At 47.5% G+C, this 15,057-nt stretch overlaps 1 protein-coding gene across 1 annotated transcript; it reads left to right on the forward strand.

The window, feature by feature from the left end:
• Window positions 1-11,484: 11,484 nt before the first annotated feature.
• On the forward strand, window positions 11,485-13,458 carry LOC126540354 (NPC intracellular cholesterol transporter 1-like). The gene is made up of 2 exons (XM_050187151.3): window positions 11,485-11,655; window positions 11,950-13,458. The coding sequence occupies exon 2, from the start codon at window positions 12,064-12,066 to the stop codon at window positions 12,856-12,858; it is 795 nt and encodes a 264-aa protein (XP_050043108.1). The 5' UTR covers window positions 11,485-11,655; window positions 11,950-12,063; the 3' UTR covers window positions 12,859-13,458.
• The last annotated feature ends 1,599 nt before the right edge of the window (window positions 13,459-15,057 follow it).

A 15,057-nucleotide genomic window follows, 5' to 3' on the forward strand; every position in this document is an offset into this window, starting at 1 on the left:
CATATAACGGTCTGCTTTTTATTCTTGATATTTCAATAAACTGAGTAAGGACAAATAAGTTATCATCCAAACACCTACCTATTCTGAAGCCATTCCGATGTTTTCTCAAAATGCCATTATTCACTGCCCATGCTTGCAGCTCTAATTTCATTCCCTGCATTGCTAGCCTGTATATTACCCATGTAATGGTCAGCGGTCTATACGAGTTAATTCTATCTTTCTCCCCCTTACCTTTATAAATTAAATTCATTCTACTTTGTCGCCAACTGTCTGGTATTCGTCTATCTTCTAAAGTTCTTTTTCCACTGTTTTCACCAGAGCTTCCTTAATTTTTGGTCCTAGTTCATTAATCGGACTAACAGGAGCCTCGTCTAGCCCTGTGACTCTGAGCTTAGAAATTTTCTCTTCGGCTTTCTTCCAGCTGAAATTTGTAAGCACCAGCTCCTTTTACATCTGCTTCTCTTTCATACTCTCTTTTTCTTCAAATATAACCTCGTCATTCTCTTGGAAAGATTCGGCTGGTATTTTTCGGATGTAATTTAATGCCACTTCCCCTTCCAGTTTTCTTTCCATCTTCGTCTAGCATATGTTGTATTGTTGTTGTCTTCCTGCCTAATAATTGTATGTGGTTCCAAAATATTCTAAGTGCGGCCTTCTTTTTCTCACGTATTTCTGACAACCAACAATCACTTTTACCTTTTATCTTTGCTTGCACCAGTATTTGAACCATAGACATTTTCTCCCGGTATATTTCCCATTTACTGGCTACTTCATCCTGCGGCAAATTCGCCTTCTTTGCCAGCCTGTGCTCTCGCGATGCTTTCTGTCGTTCAGCGATCGTTTTTCGTATCTCCCTGTTCCACCAGCTTTTCTATTTCTTTTTTTTTTTTCCTTTCCAACTAACATGTTCTTTCTCTTTCCGTATTTCTGTCGTTATTACACTTAGGAGAGCTCCCTATATTCCTACTCTTGGCCATTTGTCAAGTTCTTCCTCGTCTAGCGACTATATTTGTTATTTGTTCAGCGTTCAAATTTGGATTGGCCGTTCTGCACTTTTTACTCTCTTTCCCAACTACATATCCTATTTTCAGAATGATATCTTTATGGTCACTCCCTATGCTGCTACACCCTTCCTCATCAATGATCATTTCTCTCAACTTATCATGAATTTCTTCTGTCATCAGAGAGTAATGAATTGTCGATTGGCGGTTTCCCACGTAGTCTGCCTATCACACTTAGGCCCTGTATTCCCGATAACGAGGTTATGTTGCTCACAAAGGTCTAGCATTGATTTCCCGTTGTTGTCGGTATAGCCATCTAAATCCTGTATGTGGGCATTCATGTCACCTAATAGGATAATTTCAGCAACATTCCCGAAACCCATAATATCATCTCTGATGCATTCCACTAACTCTTTATTCTTCTCTGCGCAATTATTTGCGGTCCATAAAGACGTAACGCCCAGCCAAGTTTTTTTCCCACTCATTGTACCTGATAACCAAAGATGCTCTTGACATTTTGAATTTACTCTGTTTAATCAATGCCAAAGGGTGTAATGCAGAAGCTCTAAACAAGCTAGGCGCGCAGGCGAAAAATATACTAAGACTCATCACTAGAATCGCAAGCAAAAGGGGGGGACTCAAGGAGGACAACCTACTCAGGGGCTTCCAAACTGTCTTCATCAGTCATATTACTTACACGGCACCGTGCCTCAAATGGAGCAAAATCGAAAAGAACGAACTAGAAACGCTCATCAGGTCCGGCGTCAAAAGAATACTCGTTATTCCACAATCCGCTAGCACGGTAAAACTATATGAACTCGGAGTTCACAATGCCACAGGCGAATTAATTGAAGCACACTTTATTGCACAGATCTCCAGGCTTTCGTCAACTAAGCCGGGAATTAAGATTCTTGATGAAGCTGGTGTACTCCCTATACATGCACCGCTCGACAGACACCCCCTGTCTAAATGAACCCGGGAAGGTATAAAGGTTGAGCCCGTACCGAGGAACATCCACCGAATATATAACGAAGGTCGCAGAAGAGCGCAGGTTAGAACCATCCTTCGACGAATCGATCCCTACGGGGCAGATGCATTCTTCGTCGACGCCGCCAAATATGGCGGCGAAGACAGGTTTGCAATCACGGTCGTTGACGGGCGCGGAAAACTTATCAGCGCCGCGTCAATCTACGCTAAGCACGCGAACGAGGCGGAGGAAACCGCAATTATCTTGCCTCTTCAAGCCGCAAAAGGCCCGGCGACCATTTTCTCCGACTCTCGCACGGTGGTCAGGGCTTTCTCGTCCGCTCTAGTTTCTAAACACGCAGCGGACATCGTCAACGGATCCTTTTGTGTTACTACGGGAGAAGAAACTGGAGGTCATACCATAGCGTGGTTTCCAGCCCACATGAACGACGTAACTAACCAAGCAGGTTGCAACCCTAACGAGCGGGCCAACTGCCTGGCGCGTGAATTCACGAACCGCGCCCGAGCTAACGGTCCGGCTCTCCCACAGGATTGCCCCTTCAAAGTTCATCTGACCACCTTTCATGAAATTACGTCGCATTACGGACACAGCAGGAGAAAATTCCCTCCTCCCAGCCCGAAACTGAACAGGGCTCAGGCTGTTACTTTCAGGCTTTTACAGACGAGATCTTACCTCACCCCCAGAGCGCTTAGTTGGATAGACCCAACTTCCCACAGTCGTGCTCCAAATGCGGTCACGCGTGCTGCTCCTTTGACCACATGCTCTGACTGTGCCCGTACAACGCGGGCTCCGACTTTCAGTTCAAGTCCAAGTGGGTCGCCTTGCTGAAGAGCTGAAGTCCAGAGGGCCGCAACGTCGCGGAGAGTCACCACATCCCTGTCCCGTCGCGGGCGGAGCCACCAACTTGATTGGGGAGCCTTCGGTTCCCCCCAATATAGTTCCTCAGGACACTCTAATAAAGTTCTTGTCACTGTCACTGTCACTCTTTTCCATTTGACTCCCTGATGCATGAGCATTCCGACTCCCCCCCCCCCCCCTTTCTTTCCGACTTAGCTGTGTTGCATCCTTCTCAAACATAATTTTCGACCACTGGCAGCGCTTCCGAGTCTCTAAGGTGCGTTTCTGTTACCGAATACACCCCTATTTGTTCGCTGTTTAACTGCTCCTCAATCTCTGCCCATTTTTCCTTTCTTCTGCCGCCCTGCATGTTTATGTAGCATATTGCATGGCGAGCTCTCTTTCTTGCTTTCCTCCTTTTTCTGATATTAACGGCGATGCTACTCTGAGGTTACCCTAGGGGACCTTCTTCATTACTACCTACTCTGGCCTCCTGAGCGCCCTGAGTCCCTTAAAAAAGCAACAGCGCGACCAGCAAGTCGCCAGCCCACTTCTCGTGCAAGCCTGTAATTGAAGTGGACCCCGTCTCGTTGAAAACCACCACACCTTCTCACTTCCCTGCTTACTTCGACATGCAATGCTAACGCTAGCGCCACCTAGCGGCAGCAGCTCTTGCTACAGAGCTCAAACGGCAGGTGTCTTTCAGTTCCCCGTAACAGATTTATATTTTCTCTTATATTCGAATAACAATCGGAATCTAGCATGTCTGCAGCCTGTGTGTAAGTCGTACCTTACGCATTTTAGAGGGAGCTCTTAGGCGGCCGTTCCTGCGTTTAGCGTCCCTCGGCGTCCTCCCTCGGCGTAACCGAGTAAACGAGCGCAGCGAAGGATGAAAGAGCGAACTCGGAGCGCAGCGGGGGATGAAAGACGGCGATAGCGAAAAGAGCTCACACAAAGATCAGGATGCTCGGACAGCAGTCGTTAGAGCTCCTCGAGGACTACTAGGTCTCGCAAGATCGTCTGCCCGTAACCTTCGGAATATAGAGCTCACGCTCCGTCCACGTACGCTCCGTCCACGAAGATGAGCACTGGCAGATGCTTACGTGACGTAATCGAACATTGTCACGCTTGCTATCCTCGTACGCAAACGTGGTCGATGACGCTCCCTCCTCTCAGCGCGAACCATTATCAAGCGTGATCAACTGTACTACGGCGACGGCGGCGTATGGTGCGGCCGCGCAGGACCTATCTTGAAAGAGATATGCGATGGGAACTGAGTTTGCCAAGTGCTGTGCGCTGGGTACTCGCAGCTTAGCTCGCGTTTAACCGAGAGTCAGCGCGAAGGTCAATTCGCTAGCTGCTCTGGGCCCTGTCTTGAATGCGATCATCTTACGTGAAGGACGGACGGGTTTCCTCGTTGGGCAGGCATATAAATGCTTACTCCTATGGGAGTTGTCTAAGTATGTGTAAGCATTGTGCCACTTTGTCATCGCCACGCAACTCAGTGCAATTAACGATGTTATGAAGCCCGATCGGACAAGTATAAACGACAGCGCTGCGGCGACGCAAACTGCTGAAGACGGCGACGAAAGGTAAATTGATGATGCAAGCAAAGTACTTCAGGTTGCGGCCCCAGGTCCGCTGACGACGTTCCCATTATTACAAGCCATTATCTCTTTTTAGCGGCTTATCTATCCACCTCGGACCATTACCAACCGTGATCAACCGTACTGAGGCGGCTGCTGCGTATGGCGCGGTCGCGCGGGCGCCATATTGAAAGCCATTTGATGGGGACATATTGCGCCGACTGCTTATAGCTTCGTGTACGCTGTGTTCTCGCCCCTTAGCGTTGAAGCGAGAGGCAGCACGAAGGCGAATTCGCTCGCTGCTAGGGGCCCTATCTTGATAGCGATCGTCTTACGGGACGGACGGACAGGTTTCCTCATTGGGTAGGCGTAGAAATGCTTAAGCATTCAAATGAAAAAAAAATATAGAGGCCCTTAAGTCTCCTTACGTGCATTGAATGCGAAAGAAGCACGACTCTTCGGCGCCATACCTTTCACTTGGTCGTGTGCTCGAATTGGGCAGTCAGTTCTGAGGGTGGGCCAAGTCAATTTTGGGAGTGGACCAGGTCAGTTTTGAACGTGGTCAACTCAGTTTTCGAAATAGGCAAAGTCCAATTTTTCGGTGTGGGCCACGGCGTCCTTCCGACGCCGTGGCTGTTCACCGTGGGATTCGAGCCGCAGCAGGTCCAGCACCGGGAACGTGACGTCATCACTTGGTCACGTGGCTTTTGGCACCATCGAACGTTAACGCCGGACGCTCGCCAAATTTTCTGTTTCATGAGGCATATAATTCTTTGCGCTACAAAAGGCAAACATGCCTCGATCCGCCGTGGTTGCTTAGTGGCTACGGTGTTACGCTGTGAAGCACCACGTCGCGGGATCGAATCCCGGCCACGGCGGCTACATTTCGGTAAGGGCGAATTGAGAATGCACCCACGCATTCACATTTCAGAAAAACCGGGACTTATAATCTTTCGTTAGAAGACGGCCGATGCCGTGGTATCAATTCAATGGTCAAGCATTCACATTCTTTGACATGCACAGATTTACGTGCATGTCAAAGAACCCCAGGTGGTCCGGAGTCCCCCACTATGGTGTTCCTCATAATCAGATCGTTCTTTGGGTACGTTTCAATTCAATTTCTTTTTGAAACATGCCTATGGCACATTCTCGGAGTTCTCGGCTAAAGATAAGAGCGTGCGAGTACAAAATGGCAATGTTTCAGTGGTAATGTCACTTAAATTTATATTGGCAGCTTGAAAGGCTATTACTCAAGCATTCCTCCCAATTATTTTTGTTCTCTGACCTTGTTTAATATTTCGAAGGCGCTGGCGTTATTGCTGTTTTTTTTAACAAACAACTCCGCCTGGTATGCACGCAGTCCGGGTGCCTTGAACGCGCGCGCGCCGGTGAAAAGCAATAAACATGTGCGAAGTGGACTCGCACGCTGCTTGAATGCGCACGCCCTGCGATTCTACTTCATGCCTCGGCATTGCTTATATATACAGTGTTTTTGTAGCATCCTGTTATTTGTTCTTGTTTATGAGCTTTGAGCATTAGTCTAGCGGGGCATATAAAAAGCGCGGAAAATCAGATTCTGCCGAACGCTTGTAAGTGCACCTCTTCACAGGCCGGCGCGCGATGATACCTTGAACGTAAGCAAACAACCTTCGGTTTTCCTCAACATTTGCCGTAAAAATGCTTGGTTCTCAAAGCGAAGGGAACATACAAACCTTACAAGCTATATGTGATGACCAGACTACATCTTTCTTGTGCTTTTTTTTTTGTCATTGGCGTCGAATTGCATCGGCATACTTACTACTGGGGTTATTGTTATTGTATTAACTGCAGGTCTATCTAATAAACTACTCGCGAACACGGAGACAAGCACGAAGTCTGCTACGCATTCAGGTGGCAGAGCTCATTTCACCCGCCGCATGTGGAAAAATGTTTTGGTGCCGAAGGGCCAACTAACGGTTGAGAAAAATATGTATCAAATATTTTAAGGATACGCCATGCATGCCGGCACACTGACAGTGGCGTTCCTTGGCGGAGCGCAGGTCGCGCGGCTCGATTCTCCGCTGCGGCCGCCGCATACCGTGGGGCCGGATTGCAAGGCCACTCGTGTATCCTGCTTTTGGTGGACGTTAAAGAACCCCAGGTGGTCAGGATTAATCCGCAGTCCTCGTCTGTGGTGCACCTCATAACCCACTAATCTACAGTTTCAATATGGTGAACTCCACATTCGGATCTATTTTGCGGACATGAAATGCATTCTTTCGCACTATAAATATTCCTGTGTCGGTAAATATCACCAAATTTCTCGAAAGGGTATACAAAGAGGTGTGAAACTGCTTGTATATGCCAAAGGCTCGTGTAGAGTTACCTCCAAGCACAGGTTTAATTAGCTTTTTTTAGGGGGAAGGAATTCAGGCAGTGGAACGTTTCGTGTTAATTTCTCTCTCCTCGAGGACTAACTCTAGAGTTTCGTGTCCATACCCAAAAAGCTTAGCAGTCTGCAAACGACAAACGGCACTTTTTGGAGCTATTCACTTCAGCAGACTTTCATACTTGTTCAGATCATGGCTATAAACAAGAAACGCCGCATTCCACGAATGTAATCGCCAAATATATCAGAGCATTTCTTAAAACATCTTCAGATAAAAGGTACATTGACCAAATGAACGAACGTTTCTGATATTACCGGCCCTGATATTAAAATCCACCTTTCTTTTTTTATGAGTGATTGTCGTATAACGTAATGTAATATAGGCTTACATCTACGACGAAGCTGGTGTGAACAAAATCGCCGGGTGTTCATACTATGCTGCTCTTGATAAGCAGCACTCGTGGGGAGCGACTGCCTTGATGTATTTATTTTTTATTTATCTTACATCCGTAATGGGCAAAGGGTGCAACAGAGAGAGGGTCGCTAGGCTGATTTATGCGGACGGCATGGAGCTAGTATTGTACAATGCAATATATTTACAAAGGCTTGAGATTAAAAATGGCAACGCAGTGATGAATCTAGACTTTGAGCTTAGCACAGAAAAACCGGGACTTATAATCTTTCGTTAGAAGACGACCAATGCCATGGTATCAATTCAATGGCCAAGCAATTCAAAGACATTGATGTATAACAAACGAAGGAAACACCTACTCAAGCATCCACCAAAATAATTCAAGAATGGAGGGGAAACGGAATGCAGCAATAAGGAAACATAGAGAACTCGCGGCTACAATAAAGATGAGGTGGCGCGAGGAATCCGGTAAGGAGTAAAAGTCCAAGCGCCAACATTAGAAAATGACGTTCTGTGCTTATAATTAGACATCGGGTAGGGGTTGGAAGTTGGCCAAATGTCGGTAGGCCGGTTGCTCTTGCGTGTCGATGGTAAAACCACAAGTGAGGCAGGGCAGGGAGACATGGGTTGAGCCTCTATTGAAGTCAGAGAAGCGCAGAGCAAAATTATTTTATAAGAAAGACTCGTGGACATGAATGAAAATGAGTGTATGGCTGAAGTGCACAAATATTTCTGCCTTGAAAGCGCGGACACAGGGTGGAGGAGGAGGTCGAGGAAGTTAGCAACCAAGTACAGGGTAATTGAAAGTGTTAATAGACAACCAGGTGTCATAAAAAAGAAAGTTAGAGGACCCTAGACCCGTATTAAACGCCTACCTCCCAGAAGCGCTTGGATTTAAAGCGGATGGAAGCATTAACCGGTCAGCAGTGGAGGAAAGCAAGAGACGTTTAGAGTGGAACAGAAGCCGGGAATAAATTGATAGGACCGGATCCGTTACGGGCATTGGTAACGGTACAAGTTAGATATTGAGCATTAAATGAAGGGAGAAAAGATTAAGGAGACGTAGACAAAACGCTAGATTGACAAATCTTTATAGAATACATTATTAGCTTAAGCAGACTAGGTGACTATTTGTCGCCGCCCCGTTACAAAGAGGATGCCAGTAAATCGTCATCATACATCATGCCGTTGTTTGCAGGGTTGGTCTACCTGTATGGTTATCAACACCCCTACCCCTCCTGTTACGAAACAGAGGTGCGTTTTGAGTTGCATGTTCGCAATTCCATTAGCTATCATAGCTGGAGAGGCTGCAACAAACAGATTATTGCAGTATTTTTTCACACACAAGAAAAAAAAAAACTCCGGCAGAACCGACCTTGGTTTGTTACGTTTGTAAGCTATAGCGTGCGCATTACAAGAGACGCGCAGTGAATTTAGAGGGCGAACGTTTCGTTTCGGCTCGTTTTCCTTCACGGATGGCGCATACCCCCTGTGGAGAATTGGCAAAGATTCGGATGGTATTAGGAAAGGACGCGTCCCGTAGCTTTCTTCTTCATCGTCACCTAGAAGATGTGCGCGCTCATATTTTGCGAATTAATTGTTGCTGTGCGACGGGCCTAGCGCACTAAGCGTCTAAAGAAACACTTAACTGAGATTTATTGGCTAGAGCATCGAGCTTCTGTGTTGTGTGTGTGCGTGAGGGGGGGGGGGGGGGGGGGAGGGGGCAGGTGGTTGGAAATCAACTGCCGGGAGTTTTTACTTGTTAATTTTATTTATTTGTAGTCGCAACTAGTGACATCTCGCGTCACAGTTGGCCATACAAGGCTAGAAATCGACACACCGCAAATAAGGGAGAAGAGCCAAATAAAGCTACCGCAGCAAAACTGACTCCTAAGGGCAGTGTCCAGCCTATCTATGATTGGATAGAAACGAGAAAGCAGGCTGCTTCTTATACTTCTCTTACGAAATTTTCTAGTAACACTGAATCGAATGTATTTCGCTATTAATACTAGAACCTACAAACAGTCGATTGAAATCCTGTCAATAGCATCTATACTTCCTAACAATTCTCTAGTAACATTCTTTTAGTAATGGACCGTTGGCTTTAAATTATAACACATTCGTGTATTTCCTGTCACCTTCCTATCAACTTTCTATGCAACGAAACATTCTTCTTTAGAAGCCCTAGTAACACCCTATGAATGCTGATCCTTTTATCCGCTCTGTGGCCATCAATGTGTTTATAACCCCAGAAAACTTCGCGTCATGCATTTTCGACAGTCAAATTTACCAAGGAAATAGAAGTATTTTGTCCCCTCATGTATACTATAGGCGCATATTCTTGTTGCGTTAGGATGTAAGGAAAGTGCCACATGCGTCGATTTCATGTATCCAGTTTTCTTCTGGTACTTAGCAGTGAAATTCGCTAGTGGAACATTGTAATTATACAGCAAAACTGGTGCAAGCGGAAGTTTTGTATCTTTGTAGTTGTATCTATCTATAGGCAATTGTAGCGGTATAGCAACGCTCGTGCCAGCTGGAGGTCTTAATCTATTTATAGGCAATCGTAACTTCATTTGTGCTGTTCTCGAGGGCTTAACCGAAAGTCTTTGTGGAACTCTGTTTAGGAAGGGTCCTTATCAACTTCCTCTCAACATATTACGAACATTCTACAAACACTTGTTTAGACGCCATCGCAACTTTTTTATCAGCTGTATGAAAGCGCATATCAACATTGTTCCTTTGGACGCCTTAGAAACACATTTTGTCCACAATTCATCATATATTGTTTTCTTTGTCTTGCTTCATGCGATTCTTGCGTTGGTATGTATCACGGGTAGTAGAAATCGCTTTCAGACCACGGTTACTACCGAATGGCTTCAACTGGAGTCCGATAACCGGAGATTGGACGCTCTAAAAATATATAATATTCGCTAAGCCGATCTGAAAAATTAAAAACAATAAAAAATGCTTGAGAAAGCTGTTTCTGACCTTTGCCACTAGTTGCAGCTCATATTCATGAGTTCATAACTCCTTCAATGTTATTATTTCTATCAGATGATCGCCCTTGCTCACCGTGAGCGCTGACGTCACTAGATTTTGAAGCAACGCGCTATCCTCCATTTCGTTCTGCACGTTTTTAGTTTGACGTTTTCGAAACAGTCAACAGGTCACTCGATCAGATTTTTGTCCCCAGCTTCGCTATTTAGCGCGGTACCTGTTTCAACGACACGCGGTATTTGTTATCAGCCCGGGGGAATGTTGCTGGTGTCTTCTCACTTAACAAAAGAAGTGTTTACGGACAACTCTAACGATGTCCGTAAACAGCTTGCTAATGGCAACATCATGCCGTTGGAGCCCGTTAACTAAATCTCAGAATGTCATTCTGAAATCTGACTCTTTGAACCGAATCATCTCATCGTAGCTAACTAAAAAGCTTCGGGGAGCACCGAAAAAAGGCTTTTGCGATGAATATCTGCTCTACGTTTCGTATCGTTCGTCTGTGTGTTTCTGGGCTACTGAGACAAATATTTCGCATTAAGATATATTCAACAGAGCCTCATTTTGATTCCAAGCCTGGCTGCGAAATATTTAGCGACTCTAAACTATTTCAGTGATTTGTCTCCGTTTACAATCAGTGCATTAGCAAAGTGTCCGCTGAATTTATCTGTGTAACATTTTCTTGAAGTGCTAAGTGTACTTAAAGCATGCCAGAACTTCCGTAGCAGATGTGCTTACGTTGAAGCCAGAAGGTAAAAGCACAAACGTAAATGTGCCGCACCCGCGACCCTGCGTACCGTGTATACCGCCAGAGCCAGCCATCCAGCGGCAACCCGAAACGGAGCTTCCTGTTTACTCAGGTTTGCTCAGTCGCCAAGCGGGTCAACGAATCCTTTTGTGCACCGGCTCACGCACCCTGTGAACCCAAAGAAAGGAAAAGTGCTTAATCTAGACGCCCCGGTATTCATGTCACCGAGGGTGCAATTGAGGCAGGTGAACACATCAGAACAGGCCTCACCGGGCCACGATGCACTCTTATTTTCTTTCGAAATCGACTGTTCGTGCACCCGTGAAACGTGGGAAAAGCGGTAGCACTTTTCTTTTCTTTCGTATAGACAGAATCACTTTCGCGAATACAATAAACTTCGAACCTCTAAACGAAGTCACGCGAAAGCAGGAGAACAGAAAAGAAGACTAACAAAACAGGGTGGAGGCGATTGTAGTAAGCGAGAGAGGGTTTTCATTGTCTCCGACCGCGCCATAGCCATATAAGACGCGTGGCCTCGCGCGAAAATTGAGTCCGCCACTCAGGTTTCGAGCAAAGGCGGCGAGCGCGCTGTAGTCATCCGAGACAGGTCGTCCGCCGTCGCCGGCATTCGCGTTCAGTACGCGCGCACACCGGCCGCCTGGTACGCTTCCGCCCCGCACGCGCACCCCACGCCACAAGCGGTGTTCGTTTCGAGGTGAGCGCCAAAGTGGCGCATTTTCTTTCCTCCCCAGACGGCAATCAGTGGAAGGCGAGCGTCCACGGACGTTCTTTTCCGCCGAAAGCAACGCCGGTGGTTGCAGCTTTGTCCCCATAGCTCCGAACGAAAGCGGTGGTGGCCGCGGCGGCAACTGGTGTGACGGGTTGATTGCCGAAGCAAACGAGGAACGTCGCAGCTGAGACGCGAAGGGGGGCCAGCCGAGCGCGACGTGTACGCGCCGTGTTAAGACAGCGTTTTCATTTATTTCTTTTTCCCTCTGCTCCGTCGCAGAGACTTCGTCGACGACGGCGAGACAACAAACAGAAGGAGAGCCGGGACCTCGCTCCTAACAGCAGCAGCAGCAGCCGACGAGCCAGTCAGTCAGTCAGCCAGCGAACCGGAATCATGAAGACGTCGTCGCAGCGACCAGTCTGCGTCATCCCTTGGGCGCCCGCGATCCTGTTTGCCGTGACAGCCATTGGCGCGATCTTCTCGGTCGATGGCAGCGGCGCCGGCAAGTGCGTCATGCGGGGCACCTGCGATGCGGACGGCACCAGGGCGCCGTGCGTCTACGACGGCGAACCCAAGGCCATCGAGAGTGCCGCCGCGCGCGAAGTCCTGGAGTCCGTGTGCGGCGACGTGCTGGGCAACGGGTCGCAGCCCGTTTGCTGCGACGCCAACCAGGCGGAGGACTTCGCCGAGAACCTCCAGTCGGCCAAGGCCATCGGACTGGACAACTGCGCCGCCTGCAGCCGCAACTTCCGTACACTCATGTGTCACATGGTGTGCTCGCCGCGCCAGGCCGACTTCCTACAGCTGCTGGCGAGCGAGGTGAGCGAGGACAAGGAGAAGTACGTGGCCTCGCTGAACTACTACGTGACGCCCGCGTTCGTGCGAGGCATGTTCGACTCGTGCAAGGACTCGCGCAGCAAGATCCCCTCCATTGGACTCTTCAACTTTATGTGCGGTCGCTGGGGCGCTAACTGCACGGCCGAACGGTGGCTGGGTTTCCTCGGCGCGTCTCCCAGCGACGGAGGCCTATCTCCCATGAGTATCAAGCACGTCCAGACGGACAAAGAACACAAGACACCCGAGGGAGCTGTCTTCAAGCCACTGTCAGTCGAGGCATATGCGTGCAACCAGGACAGGGGTTCCGTCAAAGCCTGTTCCTGCGAAAATTGCAAGGCGGCTTGTGCATAGTGCGGTACCTGCATTCGCAATTCCTCGTTGCTTCTCCTTCATAATCCAGTGAAGACGCATTCAAGCCGCATCGGTGGCTGAAAATGCCGGCTTGTAGTTGAAGCCTGTGTGTGGGTGCGCGTGTGGTGGTCCAACTAAATTCTCGAATAACCAGGACTGTCCCCTTCAGCTTTGTAACTGAAGAAATGAGGTAAAGCGCCGTGTGAATTAATAAATCTTATGGGACGGCAACCCCCAACATATTTTCGGATATAACTCGTTTGACGATGATTTAATGCAATGTCTTCATTTCTGAAGATATTGCTTTGGAAGTGCTGTAGAAGTACCAATTGCTCTAGAAGTGCCGTCTGTTCTCGAAGCATTCGGTAAACGTCTTGAGCGTCGATCTTACGTCATTATCTGCCTGCATGCCGTGAGATTCCTGTGGTGTCGCTTTCAGTGTTGTTTTTCCAAGTGAATTCAGCACGAGTGGCCATGGCGTAATTGAGTGAATCGTGCCTGTTTCGCGTGCTTTTCACTTTGTCAAGGTTTCTATCGAAACGTTTGTTAGCATATTCACGTTTGTCCCCAAAACGCAAATAAATGCGAGCAAACATAGAAGTGTTTTCGTTTTCCAGAGCGTCAGTGAGTTAAATCGTGTCAAATCACGAGTGTATACTCCCACAGCGTAAAACAGCCCATGCAGACCATCGATATGATAGCTTTCACGGTGTGTGCGGCACTGGATGTTCTGCAAGCCGGCTTTGCTGGGGTTCTTGCACCGTCTTATCGCTATCTTGAGTTGCCTGAAACTGAGACATACGGTATCAGCTTGACATTTCTAGAGCTACGCTCTCTGATTGCTTGTATCCATAAGGTCGAGCTTCAGCTCGATACGACGCTCGCAAAGCTGCCCCTGAATTCTTCTCAGCTACGGGTCTAAACTCTTTTTTGTAGTGCTCATACTCTGTGTTTTACGTGATGTATTGTGCAGTGCTTCATCTTATTCGCTCATATTCAAGCAGGCGAGCTCTGCGTGCCTTTTAAAGAGACATTTGCTAGCTTCCTTCGCTTTCTGTGTATGTCTCTATGTTTTCATCACGATTAAGGATAATGATAGTGAATCTTCGTCCCCGAAAGCGACACTCAGGCGAAGCAGTCGCCACCACTGTGCGCTGGGTGAATAGCGGCTGAAGCAACACTACTTCCCGGGCACGTTTCCTCTCGCGTTCCCGTTATAAAGAACGCAGCTGCTTGATGCATTTATGTTTGTAAACGCGGCGCACCTCTTCAGCGCTAGCTAGGGTGTCTTGTCAGAATCTCTGTTACGATATGTTGCGAAACGGGCAAACTCACTCGCTTAGACTGATTATATAGGTAAGTCTGGGAGACATCAGGATCTTGCACACGAACTAAGTGTGGTGCTGCAGAGTAAAACGCGGGCTGTCTCTAGCGCTATTCCTGTTTGCACTCACTAAAATAAGCAACCTCTACGACACAAAAATTAAAGACATGGCTCTTAGTTCGAATTTCGTTACGGGGCCTTACTTTCAATTTCTCTCATTTTTGTTTTGCGTCTGTTGTTCTCATTTAGCATAAACGTTCCAGGAATTTTACGATTTAGCGCCTCTCCTTCATGAAGAGCAATTCTCTAAGTGCTAAACTGGCCTAATCGGCTGTTTTATACGCGTGAAGCCCATTTTCCAACGCGTGGTGACACAACCTAGTAGGGATATTGATTGTTTCGCTAACGTTCTCTTTGCAGAAACACCCAGTCTTGCCATTACTGACCATGACTTACCATTACTAATCGTGTAGCTCTCTCCGCGTAATCACGCCCTAAGGTGCCGAAAGTATATACGTGTCACCCTTGAGAAATTTTTACCGCCCTGATTTGATTGTTCTTTGTTGTCATGCTCAAAAACACTAACAACGCTCCATTGTTTCCACTCTCGCATAGCTTATAGTACATATCATGCACTTAGAAAACAGAGTAGCAATGCGAGCTTCAACTTACTACTTTGATAAAGCAAGTTAAAGAAAGCCAGTACAGATTTAGGACAAATGTCTTTCGATAAACTTAAGCTCTGTTGAGTCGTCTTCGAGCGCCTCAGCACGGTGTGCGTGCGCGGTTGTAAGCGAGCTCGACGACTGAACCGAATCCTCACGTGTGCAGTCACGCTTCGCCACTTTTTTTTTTCTTCCTCCCGCGGCAACGTA

The sequence above is a fragment of the Dermacentor andersoni genome, chromosome 2 (assembly GCF_023375885.2).
Source record: "Dermacentor andersoni chromosome 2, qqDerAnde1_hic_scaffold, whole genome shotgun sequence".
Taxonomy (NCBI): domain Eukaryota; kingdom Metazoa; phylum Arthropoda; class Arachnida; order Ixodida; family Ixodidae; genus Dermacentor; species Dermacentor andersoni.